Here is a 20,935-nt window from a genome sequence, read left to right as displayed (position 1 = left end):
GCAAACTATGGGCTTGTTTACAAAACAGTTTTTTTTTTAAGTCAAATGGTATAAATTCCCATAACCCTTAGGCCACTCTGTCTTGGTCCAGTTTATAGAGAAGAACAGTGTAAGGCTTGGTACTACAATTTGGATCTTGGTTCCCAAGCTGTGGTGCTATTTGGAAAATGTGGAGCCTTCCAGGGGAAGGGCATAGTAGTAAATCTTAAGATCACCCAGGCATGTTCTCAACGGGGAAGGAGGAAGCTCAGTCCTTCCCCTTCCCTGCTATGAACTGAGTGGTTTTACTCCACCATGTTCTCTCCACGATGTGCTGATTTGCTACAGGCCCAAAAGCAACAGGACAGATTGTCGTGGGTGAAACCCTCCCAATAAGGTGAGCCCAAAGAAACCTTTCCTGTCTGAAAGTGCAGTAAGGCCAATGTTTGCTACAGTAACAGAAAACTTATTATCCCACAGGGTCTATTTCTGCACACGTAAGGAAAGTTTCTATGACTGTCGGAGAAAGTGGAAGAAGGTCGTGATCTAAGATCTTGAGCGTCCATCCATTTTCATCACGGGGAAGGAGAATTTCTGCTCTAGTAAGTGGGACTTCAGTGCAGGCCCAACTGCATGAGCTACAATCCCAGAGAACTAAGCCGTCAGCCTCACTTTGACATCTGTGACAACAGCATCAGCCAGGAGAGACAAGCAAGTGCCTTCAAGAGCAGGAAGGGAAAATGAATGCCTGGTACTTCCCTGCCCTCCAACAGAAAACATTAACCCCATGCTTCCCTCCTTCCCCATCACTCCAGCATAGGTTCTCTTTACCAAGGCTCAGTGCCAACAGTGCGACGGTCCTGGGTAGAAGAAAATCCCTCTGTCCCCTGGCCGTCAGAGCCGCTACCTCAGTGATCTGGCTGCCTTGTTAGCAAGTCAGTAGTTGTCAAGTTCACTGAGCATAGCAAAAGCCATTTCTTCTTCCTATGTGTCTACATAGCTATGAGTACAGGAGGGACAGGGCTCTCCCTCCCCAACTTCTGCCCACTGTACCTGAGGAGCTCTTGAAAGTACAGTCCTGAAGCCATGCAGGATTCCACTCCACTTTCAGTGAGTCCAGAAAACAAATGAGTGGAAAACAAATACCCCATATCCCTCATTTGAGCTCTGGCCAGGGCCTCTGGGACAAGACTGAGTTAGCTAAGTGAAGAGATGAGCTGCTTTATACACTGGTGCTTTTTCCATCCTCAATTTGGCATTCAGTCTAAATGCTGCTCCTGGAGATCTAGCAAATGTCCTAAAACACTATGTCATGACTTTATGTAGGTGAAACTCTGAAAACACTGAAAATTCAGGTTCTCCTCTGCTCCTCCTCCATCTGAGAATGGGCTGTCTGTTATGCTGAGGACAGTGGCTTTAGCTCCTCACCTAAAAAGGACACTGCTGAGAGCTGGTAACTTAATTAGTCTGGTAAGGAATCATGGAAGGGGGGAGGGGCAGAACTTCAGTGCAGGGATAAACAACACGGAATGTGAGATGCCACAAGTGATATTAATAACCACCAGCTCTGGAATGTAAATAAAGCTGAAAGTTAATCATAATCCAGAGAAAAGCCCTCGGCATTTCAACCATGTACTTCAAAGAACAGGAAAAGCCAATGTGACATTCAAAAGCCCAAGTTAGGGGTCAAGAGAAAAAGGGAAAAGGCCTGGCCACTCATTTGATGGACACTCAGTGGCTCTGGCTGCTGACTGCCCAGTGACTGGGCCATGACCCTCTCACATTTACAAGGCTGTGACCCCAGCTAGAAAGAGGAACATTAAGAAAAGAGGTCCTGTAATGGTTACTAGCACACTTTCCAGAAGGCAGCCGGTGCCTCTAAGTTGGGAAGAGAGGCTGGCTGAGCCCTCCTGTGGGTTCTGAAATGGGACAAACCTCCAGCACCATTGTGGAGGAGACTGCTGTAGCTTCTCCAGGAGGATTTCACTGTGCTGGGAACCTACCAGTGCCATGTATCTAGAAATGGCAAAATCACCACTGAAATCTAATGCTTGGGATGATCCCAAACCACTGTCCAGAAGCGCTCAAGGAAATGAGGTAACATCTTCCAGGAGGGGAAAACCTACACCGGAACCTACTCCCAGGTTTCCACCCTTTGCTCTCACGCTATCTCTGCAGAGGACTTACAAGGTGACACCAAATACATGGAACCACAAAAAAGCAGAACATAGGGCTGCCTCTTCCAACTCTGTTTCAAATGCACATATTAAATACCATAACTATCAGATTCTCTTTTCCATATTCCATGGGCCATACACCCAACCAACTCAACCAATCATGGATCAAAAATATTCCCAAAATTGCATCCATTTTTTCTTGTTACTCCTCCCTAAACAATGAAGTATAACAGCTACATTACACAGTATTTTTATGTTGTTATGAGGTCTTGAAAATTATAAAGTTTGCAGAAGGACTTGTGTAAGTACTACACAAATATTATACCAGTACGTGTAAGGCACTAGAGCATCTGTGGGGTCCTGGAACCAACTGCCCCATGAGTAGATACGGAGAGATGATTGCACTGTTCAATAGAAGTCACCCTGTAGGATGAAGCTCCATGTATGACCCTAATCCTTGTCCCCCACAACAGGATTTATGGCAGGAAAGAGATTTCAGAAGACTCAGGACTCTTGAAATCTCTGTCAGCATGAAGAGGAGAGGGACTTTGCCTTGGCTTTCATAAAATATTATTTGCTTACTGTGAAGGCTGCAACATGCCAGAGGTCTGGCTCAGTCCCAACCCTGGGGCTATCCAGAGGCTCACTTTCCCCTGACACCACCACAGAGAGAGAGGTCTCCCCTGCCTAGAGCTCGGTAGGAAGCCCCTCCTGCTCCAAATTAAACAGATGGGGCCTCTGAGAACTGCTGCCTCTGCAGGTGATGCTATTTAATTTTGAACATATGTTCAGATGAAAATGTATAATTCAACAGAAATTCTCTCATCAAAGTAACACACCTCAAATGTCTATATAAACATGAACTCAATCTCCTTGGCCATTAGTTTCCCCCCACATTTTCACAGTGGGCACCCAGGGACAGGAGAGGGCTCTGTTGTCTTTCCTGCCCTGGCATTCTTGCTTATGTTTTCTCACAGGATTTAAGGATCAGGATAAAAGGTTTGTAAGAGAAAGGGCTTGTGCCCCAGTTTCCTGATACGTGAAATGATAACTGCTTGCCTCACAAGAGTCCTAAATGAGCTGAATCTGCATCATAGACAGAAGTTAAATAGTGTCTGAAATACCAGATGCATTTAGTAAGTGCTGGCCAGGTCATTCAGAGAATGGTTCAGGGTGTTGAAAATAACCTTCCATTGTTTCCTAAACTCTTCTACAAATTGTTGTAGCACCAGGAATCAAAACTGCTGTTTGTCTGATCCCCACAGAAATGCTGGTGCCAAAAATCCTTGTTTATGCCAAATGTAGGTGGCTCATGCCTATAATTTTAGCTATTTAAGAAGGTGTACAAGGGTGTGCATGTGTGTGCACGTGCATGCGTGTCTGGGCCAGGAGGCTTGAACTCTGGATCTGGATATTATCCCTTAGCTTCTATCTCAAGGATAGAGCTCTACCCTTGAATTGCAGCTCCATTTCCAGCTTTTTTGGTTAACTGGACTTTTTCTGTCCCAGCTGGTTTTGAACTGTCATCCTCAGATCTCACCTTCCTGAGTAACTAGAATTATAGGTGTGAGCCACCACTGCCCAGTTTAGTTTCCTAGTTTTTAAACCTCTATATTTGGGTGTTGGGCAAACAGTGGAAAAAGATCACAGAGCTTTACCTATTCCCCAGATGATATTTTTCCTTTTCATTGTGCTTTTTGGTTTTGTACTTGGCAATAAAACTACATCCTAGTATGACATTTTGATTATATAATTTTAGTACTGAGAAACTGAAACTTAAGAAAAATGCTGTGTTCATAAATAAGTATTCTTTGGCTCTAAACTGTGACCCCAAAGCTGCAATCAGCCATTTCTACTGCTTATCGTTAATGTACATGTAGGACAGGCGTGGTCACACGCACAGGCTGAGATCTGAGGATCCTGATTTGAAGCCAGCCAGGACTGGTTATGCAAGGCTGAATTCTAATTCTGCCAATAATAGTTCCCAGACTTTGGATAGGTCCAACCCAATTCAAATTCCAGTCAGATTTAAATAATAACAAAGGCAAGTCAGCTGGTGGCACCTCTCATCAGCATACCTCACAGAATTTCAGATGAAGGAAACCTGTGAAAATGAGTATGTTCCTGTGGTTGATTTGACTAATATACCACACAGAAGGCTGCTTAAAACATTAACCATTTTTTCTTGAACAAGTCTAGAAACCACAAGTGTGAACACAGGTGTTGATCAGCTCCTACAGAGTCCTTTCTTGCCTCTGCTTAGGCTTTCCTCCACCTGGAGTTGCCCAGCCTGTACTGTTTGTGGGTCCTCACAGAAACATAGGATGTGGTCAGCATACTGAAGATGTCTGTATTGTCTCCAATTCTGTCACAAGGATCTTTATCACTGAAATCACAACCCAGCCTAGATATCCAGGTAAGACTCACGGGGTGGCTCAGAATCATATAAGCCCAATTTTCCATATAAAGACATGTTTATTAACATGTGGATACATCTTTTGGGGAACCACATTCAACCATGTGAAAACACTAATTCTTTTAAAGTAACATCTACTAAAGGGCTTTCAACACTTATAGCTTCAGATGTCATTATTAATTCAGCATCTCTGGAAGCCAGATGTCCATTACAAAATACCTCAGATAAATTTATAAAGAGAAAAGGGCTACCAGTTTTAGAGGTTCCCCTTCAAAACCAGAAAGCCCCATGACTTTGGCCCTCTGGCAAAGGCAACTGTCAAAGCAGGAGCAAAGAACTTCAATCGCCCTTAAAAGCGTATCCCCAAGAACCTAAGGATCTCCCATAAGACTTCAATAGCCCCCAATAGTACCACCCTCAGTATCACTTTAACACAACAAATCCTGGGCAGCAAGCACCCCATTGCCTGTTAAGGCAATAGGGATGTTGTCTTAAGTTCTCTTGGCCTGCCACAACAAAATACCAGAGCCTGGGTAGCAAGTCAACAGCAGAGATTTGACTTCTCACAGTTGTGGAGACTGGGAACCCAAGATGAGGATGCTACTGGCATAGTCAGACTTCCTGGTTTATAAAAAGTCCCTTTTCACATGTCCTCACATGGAGGAAGGGGAAAGTTGCTCTCTGAGCCTATCTTCTGATCCCAGCTGTGAGGGCTTCACCCTCTGGATCTAATCACCTTAAGGTCCCACTCACCATTTCAATACACAGATTTACGGAGTGCATAAACAAACAAATGTGCATATACAAATAAATGCTACTTCAATAGATCTGAGAAGTTCAAAACTAGGGAGTCACGTGGCAGTGAAGATGGATACGAGGTCATAAACATTCTTACACTCGAAACTGGGGGAGTGCCTTGGACACAGTCCACTGCAAAACTACACCATGACTCAACATTCAATGCCGTCAAGTCAGAAACCCTCAGGGACTTGCTCTATGGAGAGCAGCCCCACTCTACGTGATGCTTGTTTTCTCTCACCTTCGATGTAGAGAGGCTCCACCACATCATGGTTAATCAGCTCAAAGTTCTCATGGCCAATCCAGTGCTCCACATTTCTCTTCCTGCCTGTGAAAAAGTTGTCCACCACAGTCACCTCATGGCCATCCATCATGAGTTTGTCAGTCAGATGGGAGCCCACGAACCCTGCACCTCCAGTGATCTGTATTGGGGAGACAGGTGGAAACACCCCCAGAAATAGCAGGTGAGAAGACAGTCGTGATGGATGCCATGGAGATGCAACTACAGCGCAGGTACAACTTAAACTCTGGAAGCAGATAAGGAGGAGGACAAAGACTTAAGGTAGCATTTTCATATTCCCATCCACAGCAAAGAATGGTGCCAGCTATAAACTTCTAAGCAGTGTGCCATTTTAAATGATAATTTGGGAAATAATAAAACTGTAGTTACAGGATTCAAAATGACTTTATAGATAGGGAGTTCACATTATTGAACGCATCTGGCTCTGTAACAGATGAACTACGGAACATCTTTTAGAGTCAACTCATAGATGTGGATTCCATGTCTACATCCACATCCACAACCTAACTGACCAAAGACGGAAAGCACAGCTGTAGCTCTGATAGTTATATCTGTATTGAACACACATTTTTCTTTTCCTGGCATTATACTATACAATGTCACAACTACCTGCGTGACATTTAGATTGTACTAGATTGGATAAATAACCTCAAGATGAATTAACATATGCAAGAGTAGGTTCACGGGCTGTACAAATACCATGCCAGTTTATCTAAGGGACTTGAGCATCCTTGGATTTTGCTAGCCCTGGGATCCTGGAACTAGTCTCCGAGGGGTGTCAAGGGACAACTGTGTATCACTCTAATCCCACAACTGCAAATGGCTTAGAATGACTTCATCCTTACACAGTGATGAATAAGGGACATGTGCTGGTGACTAAAGCCTATATAATCATAGCTATTTGGGACTTTGGGACATGAGAATCAAATTTCAAAGCCAGTGCAGGCAGGAAAGTCCTTCAGACTTTTATCTCCAATGAATCACAAAAAAAACAAACAAAAAACCCCAAAAAACCAATCAGATGAGGAGGTGTGGCTCAAGTGGTAGAGTTAACTTTTTGTATAAAACTCAGGGATTAGGACAGGAGTTTAAGCCCCAGGACTGACACAAAAGAAGAAAAAGAAAGAAGGAAGGAAGAAGGGAAGAAAAGAAAGGAAGAAAGGAAGGAAGGAAGGAAGGAAGGAAGGAAGGAAGGAAGGAAGGAAATAAGCAAAATGCAAAGCACTAATAAATTATAAAAATGGGGTATTTATTTTATTGTAATTAATAGAAGGGTTACGTTATATTTGCCAGATGGAAGGTGCATTACTTAACAATCATTGCTACCCATTCTCATGTTTTTGTCCCCCCAAAACGGGGTATTTATCTTAAAACAAACATTCTAGCTCTTTTCACCTACTAATGTAAGAAAACATTTATTCTCTTTACCTAAAACTGACAGTGTATAAATCTCTAGGTCTGTGGTTTTCAGTTCATTTTGTCTCAAGATAACAATATTGGAAGTGGCACTGTGGCTCAAGTGGTAGAGTGAGAAGAGCTCAGGGACAATGTCCAGGCCAAGAGTACAAGCCTTATGACCCCACCCCCCCAAAAAAAGATAACTATTTATTTGCAGCTTGAATAATAAGGATAGAGAAGGAGCTTTGCAATTGCTACCATGTGTTTGCCAATTCAAAACAGGACAAAGCTTTCATGTGAAGTCATCAAAGAGATGGTCATATTAAAGAGTATGGCAATCATTTCATATAGTGAGAAGTCCTGCATTCTATCAAGGACAGAATGAAAAGTACAGAAGTATTGAAGAATAGTATAGAAGTTTTGTAGAATGTCTAGTGGTTATTGAGATAATAAGGGAGAATGGAAACCTAGGATGGGAAATTGATAAGTCAGGCATTTTGGCTGACATTTTTTCCTGGCTGACTTTCCTATGAGTGAGAGTTGACTATAAAAGTCATCCTCTATGCAAGAATACATTATCAAAAATTTCATGCATATTTTGAAATAAGCATTTAGAGATAAATATATTTACCACTTAAGATTAAAAACTGTTAAAATTTTTGCTTTTTCACAAACATTTTGTTAAACTCTCACCATGATGTGTGCCACAATGATAAGCAGACCTTGTTTGCTGGCAACCAAGCAGCTTGAGAGCACTGTTTTGCAAAGTCCTTTCTTGGGTTAAGAAGCTGACTTCCTGACTGAGATCCTCAGATCATTCACTGGTCTTGACAGAATAAACCCACCTTCTTCCTAACCACATGCTCTGTTCACCCCATCAGGCTGCCTGTTGTACCTTTGTAACAGCGAGGCTTGATTTGTCCCTAAGAATTTATATACTAGACGCTTGGTCTTCACAGCATAAAGATACAGCCCTATGTATCTTTATGAAGTGAGCCCTATGTCACTGAAGATGCTCCTTTTCTTTAATGGTTTGAGCAGGGATAACAAATTCAACACACTATATTCTTTGGGTTATTTTTGTTGTTGTAAAATGAATCTATATATACAAAAACACATACATACCTATATATTTATGTGTAAGTATACATATATATTCCTTTCTTCTGAAAACATGTAAGGATTTATGTACCATAGTTAGATGCTAGATAGTTGTAATTCTTTTCCTGATCAATTTTACTCAATGATCAAGACTTTTTTTTTTATTTTTTATTGTAATTAGTAAAAGGGTTACATGATATTTGCCAGATAGAAGGTGCGTTAATTCACATACATTGATACCCTTTCACATGTCTTGGTACCCATTTTGATCAAGACTTTCAAATGGAAGCAAAACCAACAAAAGCTTTAGTGCTTGCAAAACTTTCTAAGAAACCCTAACCACCAAATCCAAGCACATTCTTCGGATAACAAGGAGGAGCTAATGCCTGGCAGACAGTAAAAGAAAAGACAAGCTGAAATGGATTACAACATACATAGCATTGCATAGCTTTCAACATGGAGGTTCAAAAAGGCTTTATGTTTTAGCACCAATATGACAGACTGGTGTGCTAAATGGCTGAAACCTGCTGAACCTATAGATGGCAGATGAAAAAAACAAACAGTAAGTGCACTTGTGTGATGTATAGAGAATAAATTCTACACCATGTTGCACTGACAGGGAGACACACAACAGAGAAGCAATACTAGCAAGGTGGTGTAGTGGTCACAAACCTGTGTTTGAGGACAAATGGGTCCTCAACCTTCATAGAGTAGAAATGTAATTCCCAATAAAATCACATTGGGAGTAAAAATCTAATGAGAGCTCCTTAGGCTCTGCCCTCGTGGCTGTGACACCTGATTCCTTATTAAAGAATGAGTGCCATGCCTCTCTCTTTCTCTCTTAACCCTAGTATGATGTAGCAAGAAAGCCCTGGGCAGATGCCAGCACCTTGATCTTGAACTTCCCAGTCTCCAGAACCAAGAGCAGCGAGAGACATGTTCTTTGTAAGTTACCCAGTCTATGGTATTCCATACAGCAGAATTAACAGACCGAGACAACTGGCAACACACAGATTGTGTGATCAACGTGACACATGGTAATGAACAAATCAGGAAGATTAACTTTGCTATTTAAAACACTAATCTATTCCTCGATCCATGCTCAAATGTACACATATTTCTGACACAAGAATAACCTCAGAAAGTAGGCATACTGCCAAGAAAGAAGACAAAGAGGAAAGGAGTAGGAAGAGAGGGAGGGAGAGAAAGAGGGAGGGACATGAAGAGGGAGAAAGGGAAAGGGAAGGGAAGAGGAAGGGGAAAAAAGGAAAGATGTAATTAGTCAACAATTTAAAAAAATATATCTGGAATATATATAAGGAATATATATATAACATATATGGAATATATTTGTGTGTGTGTATATATATATACATATATATATATATATAGTGTGTGTGTGTGTGTATGTAAAATCAGGAGCTGGTGGTTGACATTTAAAAATCACACCAACTCAAAAAGGCTGAACTCTGATGAATGTAGTTCCAAGTCAGTGCAGGCAAGAAGGTCTATGAGACTCTTTAGGGACTCTTAAGGGGCTCAAGGAACAGAGCACCAGACTGTAAAAACTAAAGGTCAATGTTCAAGCTACACAAAAGCAAAACAAAAGTCCCCCAAATCCAAAGAAATCAACATCAAGAAACAAACAAAAAAATACATTTATATGCATACATCCATATAGTAATCCTGTCTTTAGTTTTATGAGGAAGTGGAAATTTCTAAATCAGTAATTTTTAACCTTTTCTGGTTTTAAAATCATTTTGATGATTAGTTTTTGGTTTCCTTGGCTAACGGTTTTCATATTAAACAACACAAACTCACCAACTCACCAGGGTCAGGGGTGGTCTTCTTAAACTTTTATATAGTGAACTATCCAACTATCCAGAGATTACACTGTTCCATGCTCTTTTTTTTTTTTTTACCAGTCATGGGGCTTGAACTCTGGGCCTGGGCGCTGTCCCTGAGCTCTTCAGCTCAAGGTTATTGCCCTACCCCTGGAGCCATAGTGTCACTTCTGCTTTTCTAGTGGTTAACGACATAAGAGTCTCATGGACTTTAGTGCCCAGGCTAGCTTTGAACCATGATCCTTAGATCTCAGCCTCCTGAGTAGCCAGGATTACAGGCCTGAGCTACCAAGCCCAGCTGTTCCACACTTTTTTTTTCCACATATTTTTATTGTAATTAATGGAAGGGTTACATTTTATTTGCCAGATAGAAGGTACATTAATTCACATACGTTGATACCCTTTCTCATGTCTTGGTCCCCATTTCCCTCCCCCCCACCCCTCCTCTTGTTTTCCCCCCTTCCCTATCCAATTTCAAATAACCAAATACAAATATATCCAATATATCAGATAACAAAGTAAGATACTGTAACAATATGAGATAATCAAGGGATAGCAAAAGAGATGAGAGATAACATAGTACATTAAGGACAACAATCACCCACGCTTTTAAGTGACATTTTTATTGAGATATCGTTCAAATAACACACAATTCATCCTTTGGAGTAAAATGCAAATTTGTTTAGTTTCATAGACTTATGTAGCCATGACCGCTTCCATAAAAAACAAAAACAAAAACAAAAAAAACCCTCTGCCATTAGTAATGCTTTCCCCCTACAGCTTTCATACCTCTAGTCCTAACTTTTGTTGTAGATTTGCCAGTTCTGGTTTTATCATTTTTATGGGAAGAGGACTGGGGAAACAAACCACAGCTACACTTCTGGCTAAGAGGCTCATGTACTTTCTTGGCCAAGCCATGATGCTCAAATTTCAGCTTCCTGAGTAGCTATGAATACAGGCATGAGCTACCAGTGCCCAGCCTCAGATTTACCATCTAGACACAGTGATGGCATGCCTGTCCTTTCATGACTGCCTTCTTCCACTTTGCAAAATGTGGTCAAGGCTCATCCAGTGGCTTATTGGCCATTTTTGTGTCTTTGGATGACATTCTTTGGAGATACTTAACCCAGTTCTTAAAATGAACTTTTTAACTGGGTTTATAAGAGCCCTTCATATAGTCTAGACATAGGTACTTTATTGAGTATCTCATTATCAGCTAAGGATTTGTCAATTTTTATTAACCTTTAAAAATGGTTTTGATTTCCTTTATATTATCTTTATGCCCTCCTTTTATTCTCTCAAGATTTATAAGCAATATTTTTTTTTCTACTACTGGAGTTTGAACTCAGGACTTGGTGCTTATTTGGCCAGATTGGTCACAGCTGGCACTGGGAGCAATGCCTCACAATGTCATACTTTTGCTAGTTATTTTGAAGATGAAGTCTGGTCAACTTTTCTGCCTAAGCTAGCTTCAAACCTCCACCCTGTGGGTCTTAGCCTCATGAGTGGCGTGGAGTACAGATGGTAGCCACTGGCATCCTGCTTTGTTCAAATCTTTATAACCCTTCTTTTTACTGCAGGGTTAGTTTTTTCTTCTTTTTCTATTGTCTTAAGGTGGTAGATAGGGTTTGAACTTAGGACCTGTGTTTGCAAGGCAGTCACACTGCTAGCACATTTTAACTTCACTTAGTTTTGGGATAGAGTCCTACATTTGCCCAAGTTTGGCCTGAACTGTGATAAACCACAAGGGTTAAGTTTCTCTCTAAGTACTGCTTATTTAACTGTATTAGTTAAAACAAAAGTTTTTGTATACTCTTCTCTTTATCATTCATCTCGAAGTATTTTTTAATTTCCCTTGAGATTTCATCTTTGATTTCTTGTTATTTTTTTCCTCTCTCTTTCATTTTTTCCATTTATTTATTTGTTTATTTATTTATTTATTTATTGGCCAGTCCTGGGTCTTGAACTTGGGCCTGGGCACTGCCTTGGGCTTTCTCAAGGCTCATACTCTATCACTTGAGCCACAGCACTACTTCCAGCTTTTTCTGTGGACATGGTACTCAGGAATCAAACCCAGGGCTTCGTGCACTCTACCACTATGCCATACTCCCAGGCCGATTTCTTTTTTCTTTCTTTCTTTTTTAATTGTCAGGGTAATAAATAGAGGGGTTACAGTTACATTCGCCAGGTAGTGGGTGCATTACTTCTAACACATTGATATCCCTTCTCATGTTTTTGTCCCGATTTCCCAACCCCTTCCCAATCACTTGTTTTCCCCCTTCCCTTCCCTATTTCAAATAAATAAACAAACGTATATACAATATACCAGGTAACAAAGTCAGCTACAGTAATAATATGAGATTAACCAAAAAGCAAAACAAAACAAAAAGCAAAAACAAAAGAGAAGAGAAAGAATACATTAAGAACAACAATCACACAAGATAAAGCTCTTGTTTCCATATGCTAGAGATCCTTTCATTTAGTCTCATCCTACATGACCTTATGTACCTAGGTTCTGAGCTACTGTAATCCTCTGCTAGGAAAGTCCTACATGTATACTGATTATTACAAATGAGGGAAACCATGAAGACTACGTTCATTTGGGTTTGGCTTACTTCACTTAATATGATTTTTTTTCCAAGTCTTTCCATTTCCTTAAAAATGGGGCTATGTCATTCTTTCTGATGGCAGCATAGAATTCTGTTGTGTTTAAGTACCACATCTTCTTGATCCAATCATCTACTGAGGCCAGCCCGATTTCTCGTTCTTTAATTTGTATAGTTAGGAATGTCTCATAGTTATTCCTATTTCTGATAATTAATTTCATTCTGTTATCAGAAAACATATTTTGTGTGATTAAATTACTTTCAAATTTATTGTGCTTGTTTCATGTCCTAGCATGCAGCTTGTCCCACAGACTATTCCATTTGAAAATTATGTTCCAGGATGGGTATAACACTTGCTGCTACTGGCTTCTACATGTATTTTTCACTCTCTTACAACCTTGGTTAATTCTAGCAGTTTTAAGAGGGCTATTCATGTTGAGTTTTCTAAATACCAGATCATGTCACCCACCAGCAATTATAGGTAGTTTTAAGTTAACCTTTTTAATACCTTCTACTTATAGGAACACAGAAAAATAATTGAAAATGTTCATCTACTCAAAAAAAAAGAAAGAACTTGGGCTGGGAGTTTAGCCTAATGGTAGAGTGCTTGCCTAGCATGCACCAAGACCCAGGTTCGATTCCTCGGTAGTACCACGTACATAGAAAACACCAGAAGTGGCGCTGTGACTCAAGTGGTAGAATGCACACCTGCCTTGAGAAAGCCCAAGGATAGTGCTCAGGCCCTGAATTCAAACCCCAGGACTGGGAAAAAAAAAAAAAATGTCCAGACTACTGTGAATAGGCTGCAGTAGCCTCAAGGGAGATACCACTCCAAATGTCCATCCATCCATTGAGAAGGGATAAACAAAATGTGGTACAACCTTACAATGGACTATTGTTCGGCCATGAAAAGGATGGAGTAGTGATTTATGCATCAGTGTGATGAACATTATTCTCAGTGAAAAGAAATGGGACACAAAAGGCCACATGCTGTGTCATTTTGTTCATATGACACATTCAAAAAAGGCGATTCCACAGCAATAGAAAGTGGTTTCAGTGGCTGCTGGGAGGATGGGTAACAAAGAACTACTGATGGATGTAGGGTTTCTTCTCAGGATGGGGGAAGGGTGAAAACACTGCTGAAACTCGGCAAGCATATTACCAACTGCTGAGTTCAATACTGGAGAATTTATGGCACATGAATTACCTTAATATTACATATACTATGGTCTTACTATTATATATATTATCACTGTCTTAATATTACATATATTAATCAGATGTGCAAACTTACCAAAATTCTTTTGCGATCCTTCTCTGATAAGAACTTTACTGGTGGGTATTTCTGGGTGAAGCTGTATAACATGAAGAGATTCAAAAGCAAAAGTCAAATGTCTTTAGCAGTTATTTGTCTTCACTTATCACTAAGCAATGCTACATTCAGGACCTCTTCTGGCTTCTCTTTCCTTTTTCTTTACTGGGGCTGCTGAAGGGGGTCACTGGCTAATTAACAACAGTTCAAGACACCTCTATCTATCTGTAGGGGAATGATGGAACTAAGGATACACTTAATGTTCTACTACCAAGAGAAAGGTAGAAGTGTAAGCTAAGAGGCTACAAATTACCAGTAGCTGAAAAGTATGGGTGACAACTCCTAGGTGGACAAGCGACAACTCAGGAGAGGTCAGAGACATACAATAGGATGGTCTCAGGTTCTAGACTACACAGTGGCAACCTTTATCAAAGTAAAACAAAATTAAAAGGACTGACGTGTGGTTCAATAGTGAGGGCCTGAGTTCAACAACCAGCAGAAAACAAAAACAAAAAACCATCAGCAGAGGTGGTAGAGATGTCTTTCACTCAGGAGTGGAAGACTGGGACTGTGTGAAGTCTCAGCCCTGTGTAGGAAGGTGTAGCTTCCTGGGATGAGAAAAGATTGAATAAAACCATCTCCTGCTCTGAGAAGCAGCGCAAATCCTACATCCCCTTTCTGACCAGGGTCGTGCATCCAGTGACTCAATACCAGCACATCCTGTCTCCCACAGGTGGCTCTGACCTTGCCTGAGATCTCACCTTATCTTTCAATGTCCTTCTATTCCCTAAAGGTGGCACAGGCCCCCAAACCTCAGATATTCTAGGGGCTGAGCAACATAATTGGTGTAGCAAACGTCCACTGAGAGAAAACAAATGTGGATGTGAACTAATTCTCAAAAGATGTGATAAGAAGGAAGCAAAAGAGCTTTAAGTTAAATCTGCGTGACAGCAGAATAGTTATTCTCACTGGAGGTGGTGGGTCATACTACACAGATCCTGTCCCCAGCACCAGCTCTCACTACAGTTCAGGTACATACCCTTAAGGGTTGCTGAAGTAATGGGGTGTGACAGCACATTAGACAGGAGACCTTGGAATAGATGTGTGCGGGAAGTAGAGTAAAAACTTTCAAAATGCACAGGAATTCCCTCATGAAGAGCTTCCAGCCTTCCTTGTTAGCTCTGTGGCCCCCAAGCAAGACTTATAGCAGCTTTGTGCAGCTCAGTGGTATGGTTTAGAGCAGCTCTCCATCCATGCAGCCATCCTAGACACATACACCAGATGCTGCCCTTAGCAAGCTCATGAACAATGCTTTCAACGCTGCTGGGAGGAGAGACCACACTAGAGGAACTAGAAGAACTACAGGTGTCTTGTTGGCCAAGTAACATATTCAGTCATTTTACTTTCACCACTCGCGTGGAGACAGACAATGTAGAGTTCTAGTGGGCTGCATGCAGTTCCCACAACTACTTCTCTGAGCTTGTGACATCGATATCTGTAACCTCAACCTTGAACTGCATACCTGGCTATATGGTACCTTTCTTCTGTAGCAGCACTACACCAACACACAACCTCCAGACCTAAAGGGGAACAGTAGAACTATCATAGACTTACCACCTGCCTTTACCCACCATGGGCATCTGTGTATGTGTGTATCCTGTGGGGTGTGCGTGCGTGTGTGTGTGTGTGTGTGTGTATGTGTATTTACAGTACTAGGGACTGAACCATGCAAGTGCTCTATCAGTGAACACTTGTACCAGCCCAAGAATTCTTTCTCTACCATTTCTCTACCATCTAGACGACTTCAGAGAGGGTGCCTCTGAACGGGGAAATGGCAGCTACACATTGGAAAATGAAATAGAAGAGAAATCAATTTAGTGAGGACTACAGGCTGAAGACTGCATGACAATACCAGGAGTATACATACAGGTCCACCACAAAAACAAATTCATCTAAGTTAATAAATACTGTGGGTCCCCTAGTTCCCTCACAGATGGGTTTCAGACCTCTCAAGACACAAAAACCAGTTGCTCTGCCAGATGCCAGTGGCTCATGTCTATAATGCTAGCTATTCAGTAGGTTAAGACCTAGAGGATTAGGAATTATAGGTGTGTACAACCACAGTCAACTTTTTCATGCTTTGTTTTTCTACAACAGGAAGCAACCAAATTGTAGATTTTATTCACAAATCAACATGTTCAACTTTTTCAAGCTTATACCTTCATATCTCCCTTGTAGAAGTCACATATGCAAAGCTGTGAGTGACAGGATGGAGGAGTTGCCAGGGTTCTCCACAGTGCGTATTAACACTACTATTTGCCTTCTTGTAGCCATGAGTTACAGGGCAAGGTGCCAAGAGCACAGTCTTAAGTGCTGTCAGATGAATGGTACCATCATTTGGCTTCTCAGTGGTCCCAAACACCTGTAATTGTGGGTGCTGAGCAGTAGGCAGCAGAAGTAAAGCTTTTTTTAAGGTCTGATGGAGGTGAAAATCCTGCCCCAGTGTACTGGCTCGTCTATTTACTCAGGAATTGTAATTGAGCACCTATTCCACACTCAGAATAGGGAGCTGAAAGTAATACTCTGCCTGACCATTCCGTCGAGGAAAAGAAAAGCAATGCACATGCTGGGTGAATCTTCTCCCTTCAGTCACTTAATGAAAGTTCAAGAAAAACTGCATTTCTTTTCTTCCTTTCAGTTCTAGTTGTTATAAGGAGCCACAAAATGGCAGCATAAATCACCCAAACTTATCCCAGAAAAAGAAAAAAAAAAAAAAAACAATGGTAATGGACTTGTTTTTTTAATTCTGAGGAGCCAATTATCACATATAATTTTCATATATAGACCCTGGAGCTCCAGTTCCAAAGATTGAATTGGTTTTCAAGTAAGTGATGGAGACAGATGTTTTGTGTCAGACTCACAGCTCAGGGAGGAGTGGAGGTGAGGGAGTATTTCACTAGAATTCTGAACCCACTGGAAATTCTGTTATGTAGCTCAATTCTACATCCCCAGTCACTTCACTTGGGCTGCCTTTGGGACTCGCTGCTGTGCAATAGTGACTGTGCTATAGGAAAAAAAGGACTGCACGTAACATTTCCCTGGCACACCTTCCAGAACCTCGTTCTCCAGCTCTGGAATCAGACAACTGATGTATAGCTGCCACTCATGCACAAGATAGGTAAGACCCAATCTTAACTGCTCTTTGTGGCCATTTAGGCTACACTGTAATGTTTGACCAAGAGGGATTTCAACACACCTAAATCCTTCTTCCAAAGTTCTGACTACTCACACAATGTACACTTATAGATTGTCAATTTACACAAGTTAAACTGATTTAGAAGGATTTTTAACTTAGTACCTGTGTTTGTTTACAACAATGCCAAGTAGAAATATATTTATTTTCCTGGAGAGCAACTATCCCTTTCATCAGAAGTAGTCTTTAGCAAGATAGAGGTTTAAAGTAGTACATCTAAACTTTAAATTTTAAAATCTTATCAAAATTTGTTTTAAGGATATTTCTTTCATATTTTATAAGTTTATACATAACTTTCACATGTAGTTTTAAGTGAGCTAAGTTTATACTTGTTTGCTATTGACTTTTCCTGACACCCATATAAAACCAAATATAAAACAAAAAGTACACATACCTTTTTTCCAAGTCTCTGATTTTCTCTCTTAGTGGCTCAACAATCTAGAACAATTAACAAAATCAGTTTTAGGCCAAAAAACGTACTTCCCATTACTACTACTTCTGACATTTCAAGTGAGCATGATATGACACTAAATAGATTTTAATTCATTTCCACTTTGAACTCAATACTAGAATTAAGCAGATACACTGTACATTGAAACTCTTTTTCTTCCCTTTCTTTTTTTTTTTTTTTTTTTTTTTTGGTGTGTGTGGGTCATGGGGCTTGCACTTGGCCTGGACGCTGTCCCTGAGCTATTCAGCTCAATGCTACCACCCTACCCCTGGGGCCTGGGTGCTATCCCTAAGATTTTTAGCTCAAGGCTACCACCCTATCCTTGAGCCAAGCCCCACTTTGGTTTTCTAGAGGTTATTGGAGATAAGAGTCTCAGGTCCTTTGTGTCTGGGCTGGCTTTGAACCTTGACCCTCAGATCTCAGTTTCCTGAGTAGCTAGGATTATAGGTGTGAGCCACCTGGGCTGAAACTCTTAAGCCTCATAAAGACAAATGTAAAAGACATCTGAGGATCACAGGAAGAAGTACTACCCTTTTCTTTAAGAACTAACCAATTTACTATGGCCTACAAATCTTTTTTTTTCTATTTTTTTATTGTAATTAGTAAAAGGGTTACATGATATTTGCCAGATAGAAGGTGCATTAATTCACATACATTGATACCCTTTCACATGTCTTGGTACCCATTTCCCTGGCCTACAAATCTTAATATCTTATGTTCATGTTATCAGCTCCGGGGCAGAAATGGCAGGCTATGAGCCAAGCCACACCCCTGTGTGTCATCACCCACTGCGGTTTCAAGCAGAGAAAGAGCAATTTAAGGGTTTCCCTAGGACTCCAGCATTAAGTTTCAAATATAACATAAACCCTCCTCCTGTCTGAACCCACGCTACAATAATCTGTCTACTTATCTATAAGCTATAGACAGTCACTTTAAAATAAGAGGTTTCCAACTCTCTGGAACTGCATGGCTATCTACGCATCCAGATGTTCAGTGTTTCTCCACTTCTGGATCCAATCTGGGGTTACTTTTCCTTTCAGGATCTGCTCCATGTGGACTCTGGAGCTTGCTTTCATCACTTAAAGCTCGCTGGATAATACTATACAAGTCCCAAATACACTCTGCCTCCAGGGAGGAATGTGGGTTGTTTAACACACCCCTTTACACAAGGGATAAACGTTGGCACAAAGGGAAAGGATTTTTGGAACTACTTTTCAAAACCACAGAACAGCAGTAAGCCACCACAATGAAGATAACAGCATGAGCAAAGGAAGTCATCTGACAGATGAATGAGTAAAACAGAAGCAAGAGATGGAAAAGAGACTAACCTCTTCAATCTTGCTTTCAACTTTTAGTTCGCCATTTTCCTGTATAGACCTGTTGAGGAGAAAGCTAACAAACTAAGATCAGTCACAACAATGCTTTTGTAATATCAAGATTAGTTTCTGAATTAATTACCATAATATAAACTCAAGGCTTAGACCACCTCCTGGTCCAACCCCAGTATCAGTCACAGGTGCTAATTCACTCCAGCAGGGGGCACACAGAGAAAAAAATAAAAGAGGACTGAGGGGGGAATTTCCTTAAATCTGTCCAAAAACATGCTGCCATTCACACTTGCTTGTTTCCACTGAACTAAAATAATGCCATGCTACACCCAACATCGGGTTTTGAATTAGAAGCAGGAAACATGTCTATAGGAGCATGTCGTGGAGCTTCCCTGGGGATTTAACACAAAATGGAATTTTTCCAAGTTAAAAACAGAGTTCCTCTAAATGAGATCTGAGCACCCCGCCTAGCCACACACAGCTGCCTTTGTCAGGAGATGTGTAGCCTGGTGGTAGGGTTCAGATCAACAGGCCCCGCCCACCTTGCAAAACCAACTCCACATGAAACGCCTGGTGGGGGTTCAGTAACCTTCCACCCTACTAGGCTGGGCAGCAGCATTAAAATTCTGGTGCCAGCCTCATAGTCACACACTGGAGTGAAACGCTTTTCATTTCTTGACACCACAGAATAGAAAAGTGGAGAGAATTTTTCTTTAGCGGGAAAGTGGCACAACAGAGCCAAATCTGCTTTTACAATAAATGTTTGCTTTACATTTCTGTGGGTTTTTTAAGTTTGGTAAAGACAATCCACATGAAGAGTTTACTTTTATAAGCATTGTTTCTGTCAACTAAGAAACAAGCCCAACCTGGGCATGACAGTACACACCTATAGTCCCAGCACTTGGATAAGGAAGTGGTCTCAATAGCCGAATCTCATACGAGCACCCTAACTTGAAAAGTCTGCAATCTGAAATGCCTCCAAACCCCAAACTGAATAGCAGCAACAGGAAAATTCCACACCTGACCTCATGTGATTCAACACCGGTCACAATACAGATAAACCAACAATACTGTATAAAATTTACTTTCAGGCTATGTGGATAAGGAGCACAAATGAATAAATGAATCTTGTGTCTAGGTTTGGGTCCCATTCCTGAAATATTTCAGTATATATCTGAAAATCTAGAAGTAGATAAGGAAATCTACCAGCTGATCCTATGCATTTCAGATAAGGAGAACTGGAGCAGTGATCATATCCCTAGTACAGAAGGACCAGCTAAGATTCCCTAAGACACCTCCCTTCTCAGCATCCATGTTCTTACTCAGGCCACCCAGAAAGGCACTCTGTCATGAGAAAACTGGGGATAGCACTCTATTATTGAAGAATAGACACAGAGTACTGCTTAAGCTTTGGGTAAGTATATGGTGACATTAGCTGTATGCTATGGGAATGTTCTCAAGAGAGAAGAAACAGCCCAGATTGTGACCAACAAAATAGTTTCATTAAAAATAGCTGTGTATTAGCCTCTGATACAATGGAGTAGAGATACTGAAATATGAAATGTATCTATAAAACCCAACTATAATATCCAAGTAATGAAAAATAATTACCTCATGTTAACGAAGTTGCCCCAGACAGCTGTAAGAGAAAAAAGGGGGGAGGGGAGGAGTCAATATTTATGTCTGTAATATTCAGGGATTTCAAATGGCAAAATTTTAATTTTCAACCAATATTCTAAAGTTCACCAAGAAACCCAAAATAAAGTTTAAGAAGATAATAATGCACACTTGCTAAAATTCTCTTAAGAATAAAAAAATGATCCTCCTATCTGTACTGGTAGTTTTGGTGTTTGTAATTCAAGGGTCCATGTGTGTATGTGAGGCTTTTTGCTGGTTATGAGGCCCTTCTCATAGCTGGCCCTCTCTCACTTGAGCTACAGCTCCATCTCTGACTTCTGGCTAATTAAATGG

At 40.9% G+C, this 20,935-nt stretch overlaps 1 protein-coding gene across 2 annotated transcripts in view; it reads right to left on the bottom strand.

Moving 5' to 3' along the window:
* The window catches only part of Uxs1 (UDP-glucuronate decarboxylase 1), an 81,801-nt gene that overhangs the window by 37,475 nt on the left and 23,391 nt on the right, over nt 1–20,935 (bottom strand). Inside the window, exons 2-6 of one of the 2 annotated variants that reach the window (XM_090336287.1) lie at nt 20,576–20,603; nt 18,965–19,028; nt 17,580–17,623; nt 13,915–13,975; nt 5,612–5,792 (exon numbers count right to left, since the gene is read on the bottom strand). In XM_090336287.1, the coding sequence (XP_090192413.1) occupies nt 5,612–5,792; nt 13,915–13,975; nt 17,580–17,623; nt 18,965–19,028; nt 20,576–20,603 (378 nt within the window). Of the gene's footprint in view, nt 1–5,611; nt 5,793–13,914; nt 13,976–17,579; nt 17,624–18,964; nt 19,029–20,575; nt 20,614–20,935 lie in introns of those variants that run through there. The other variant, XM_090336286.1, reaches the window with a different exon arrangement.

This window comes from Megascapheus bottae, chromosome 7 (genome assembly GCF_031878675.1).
Source record: "Megascapheus bottae isolate mThoBot1 chromosome 7, mThoBot2.hap1, whole genome shotgun sequence".
NCBI lineage: Eukaryota > Metazoa > Chordata > Mammalia > Rodentia > Geomyidae > Megascapheus > Megascapheus bottae.
This window is presented reverse-complemented; position numbering and strand designations above follow the sequence as displayed.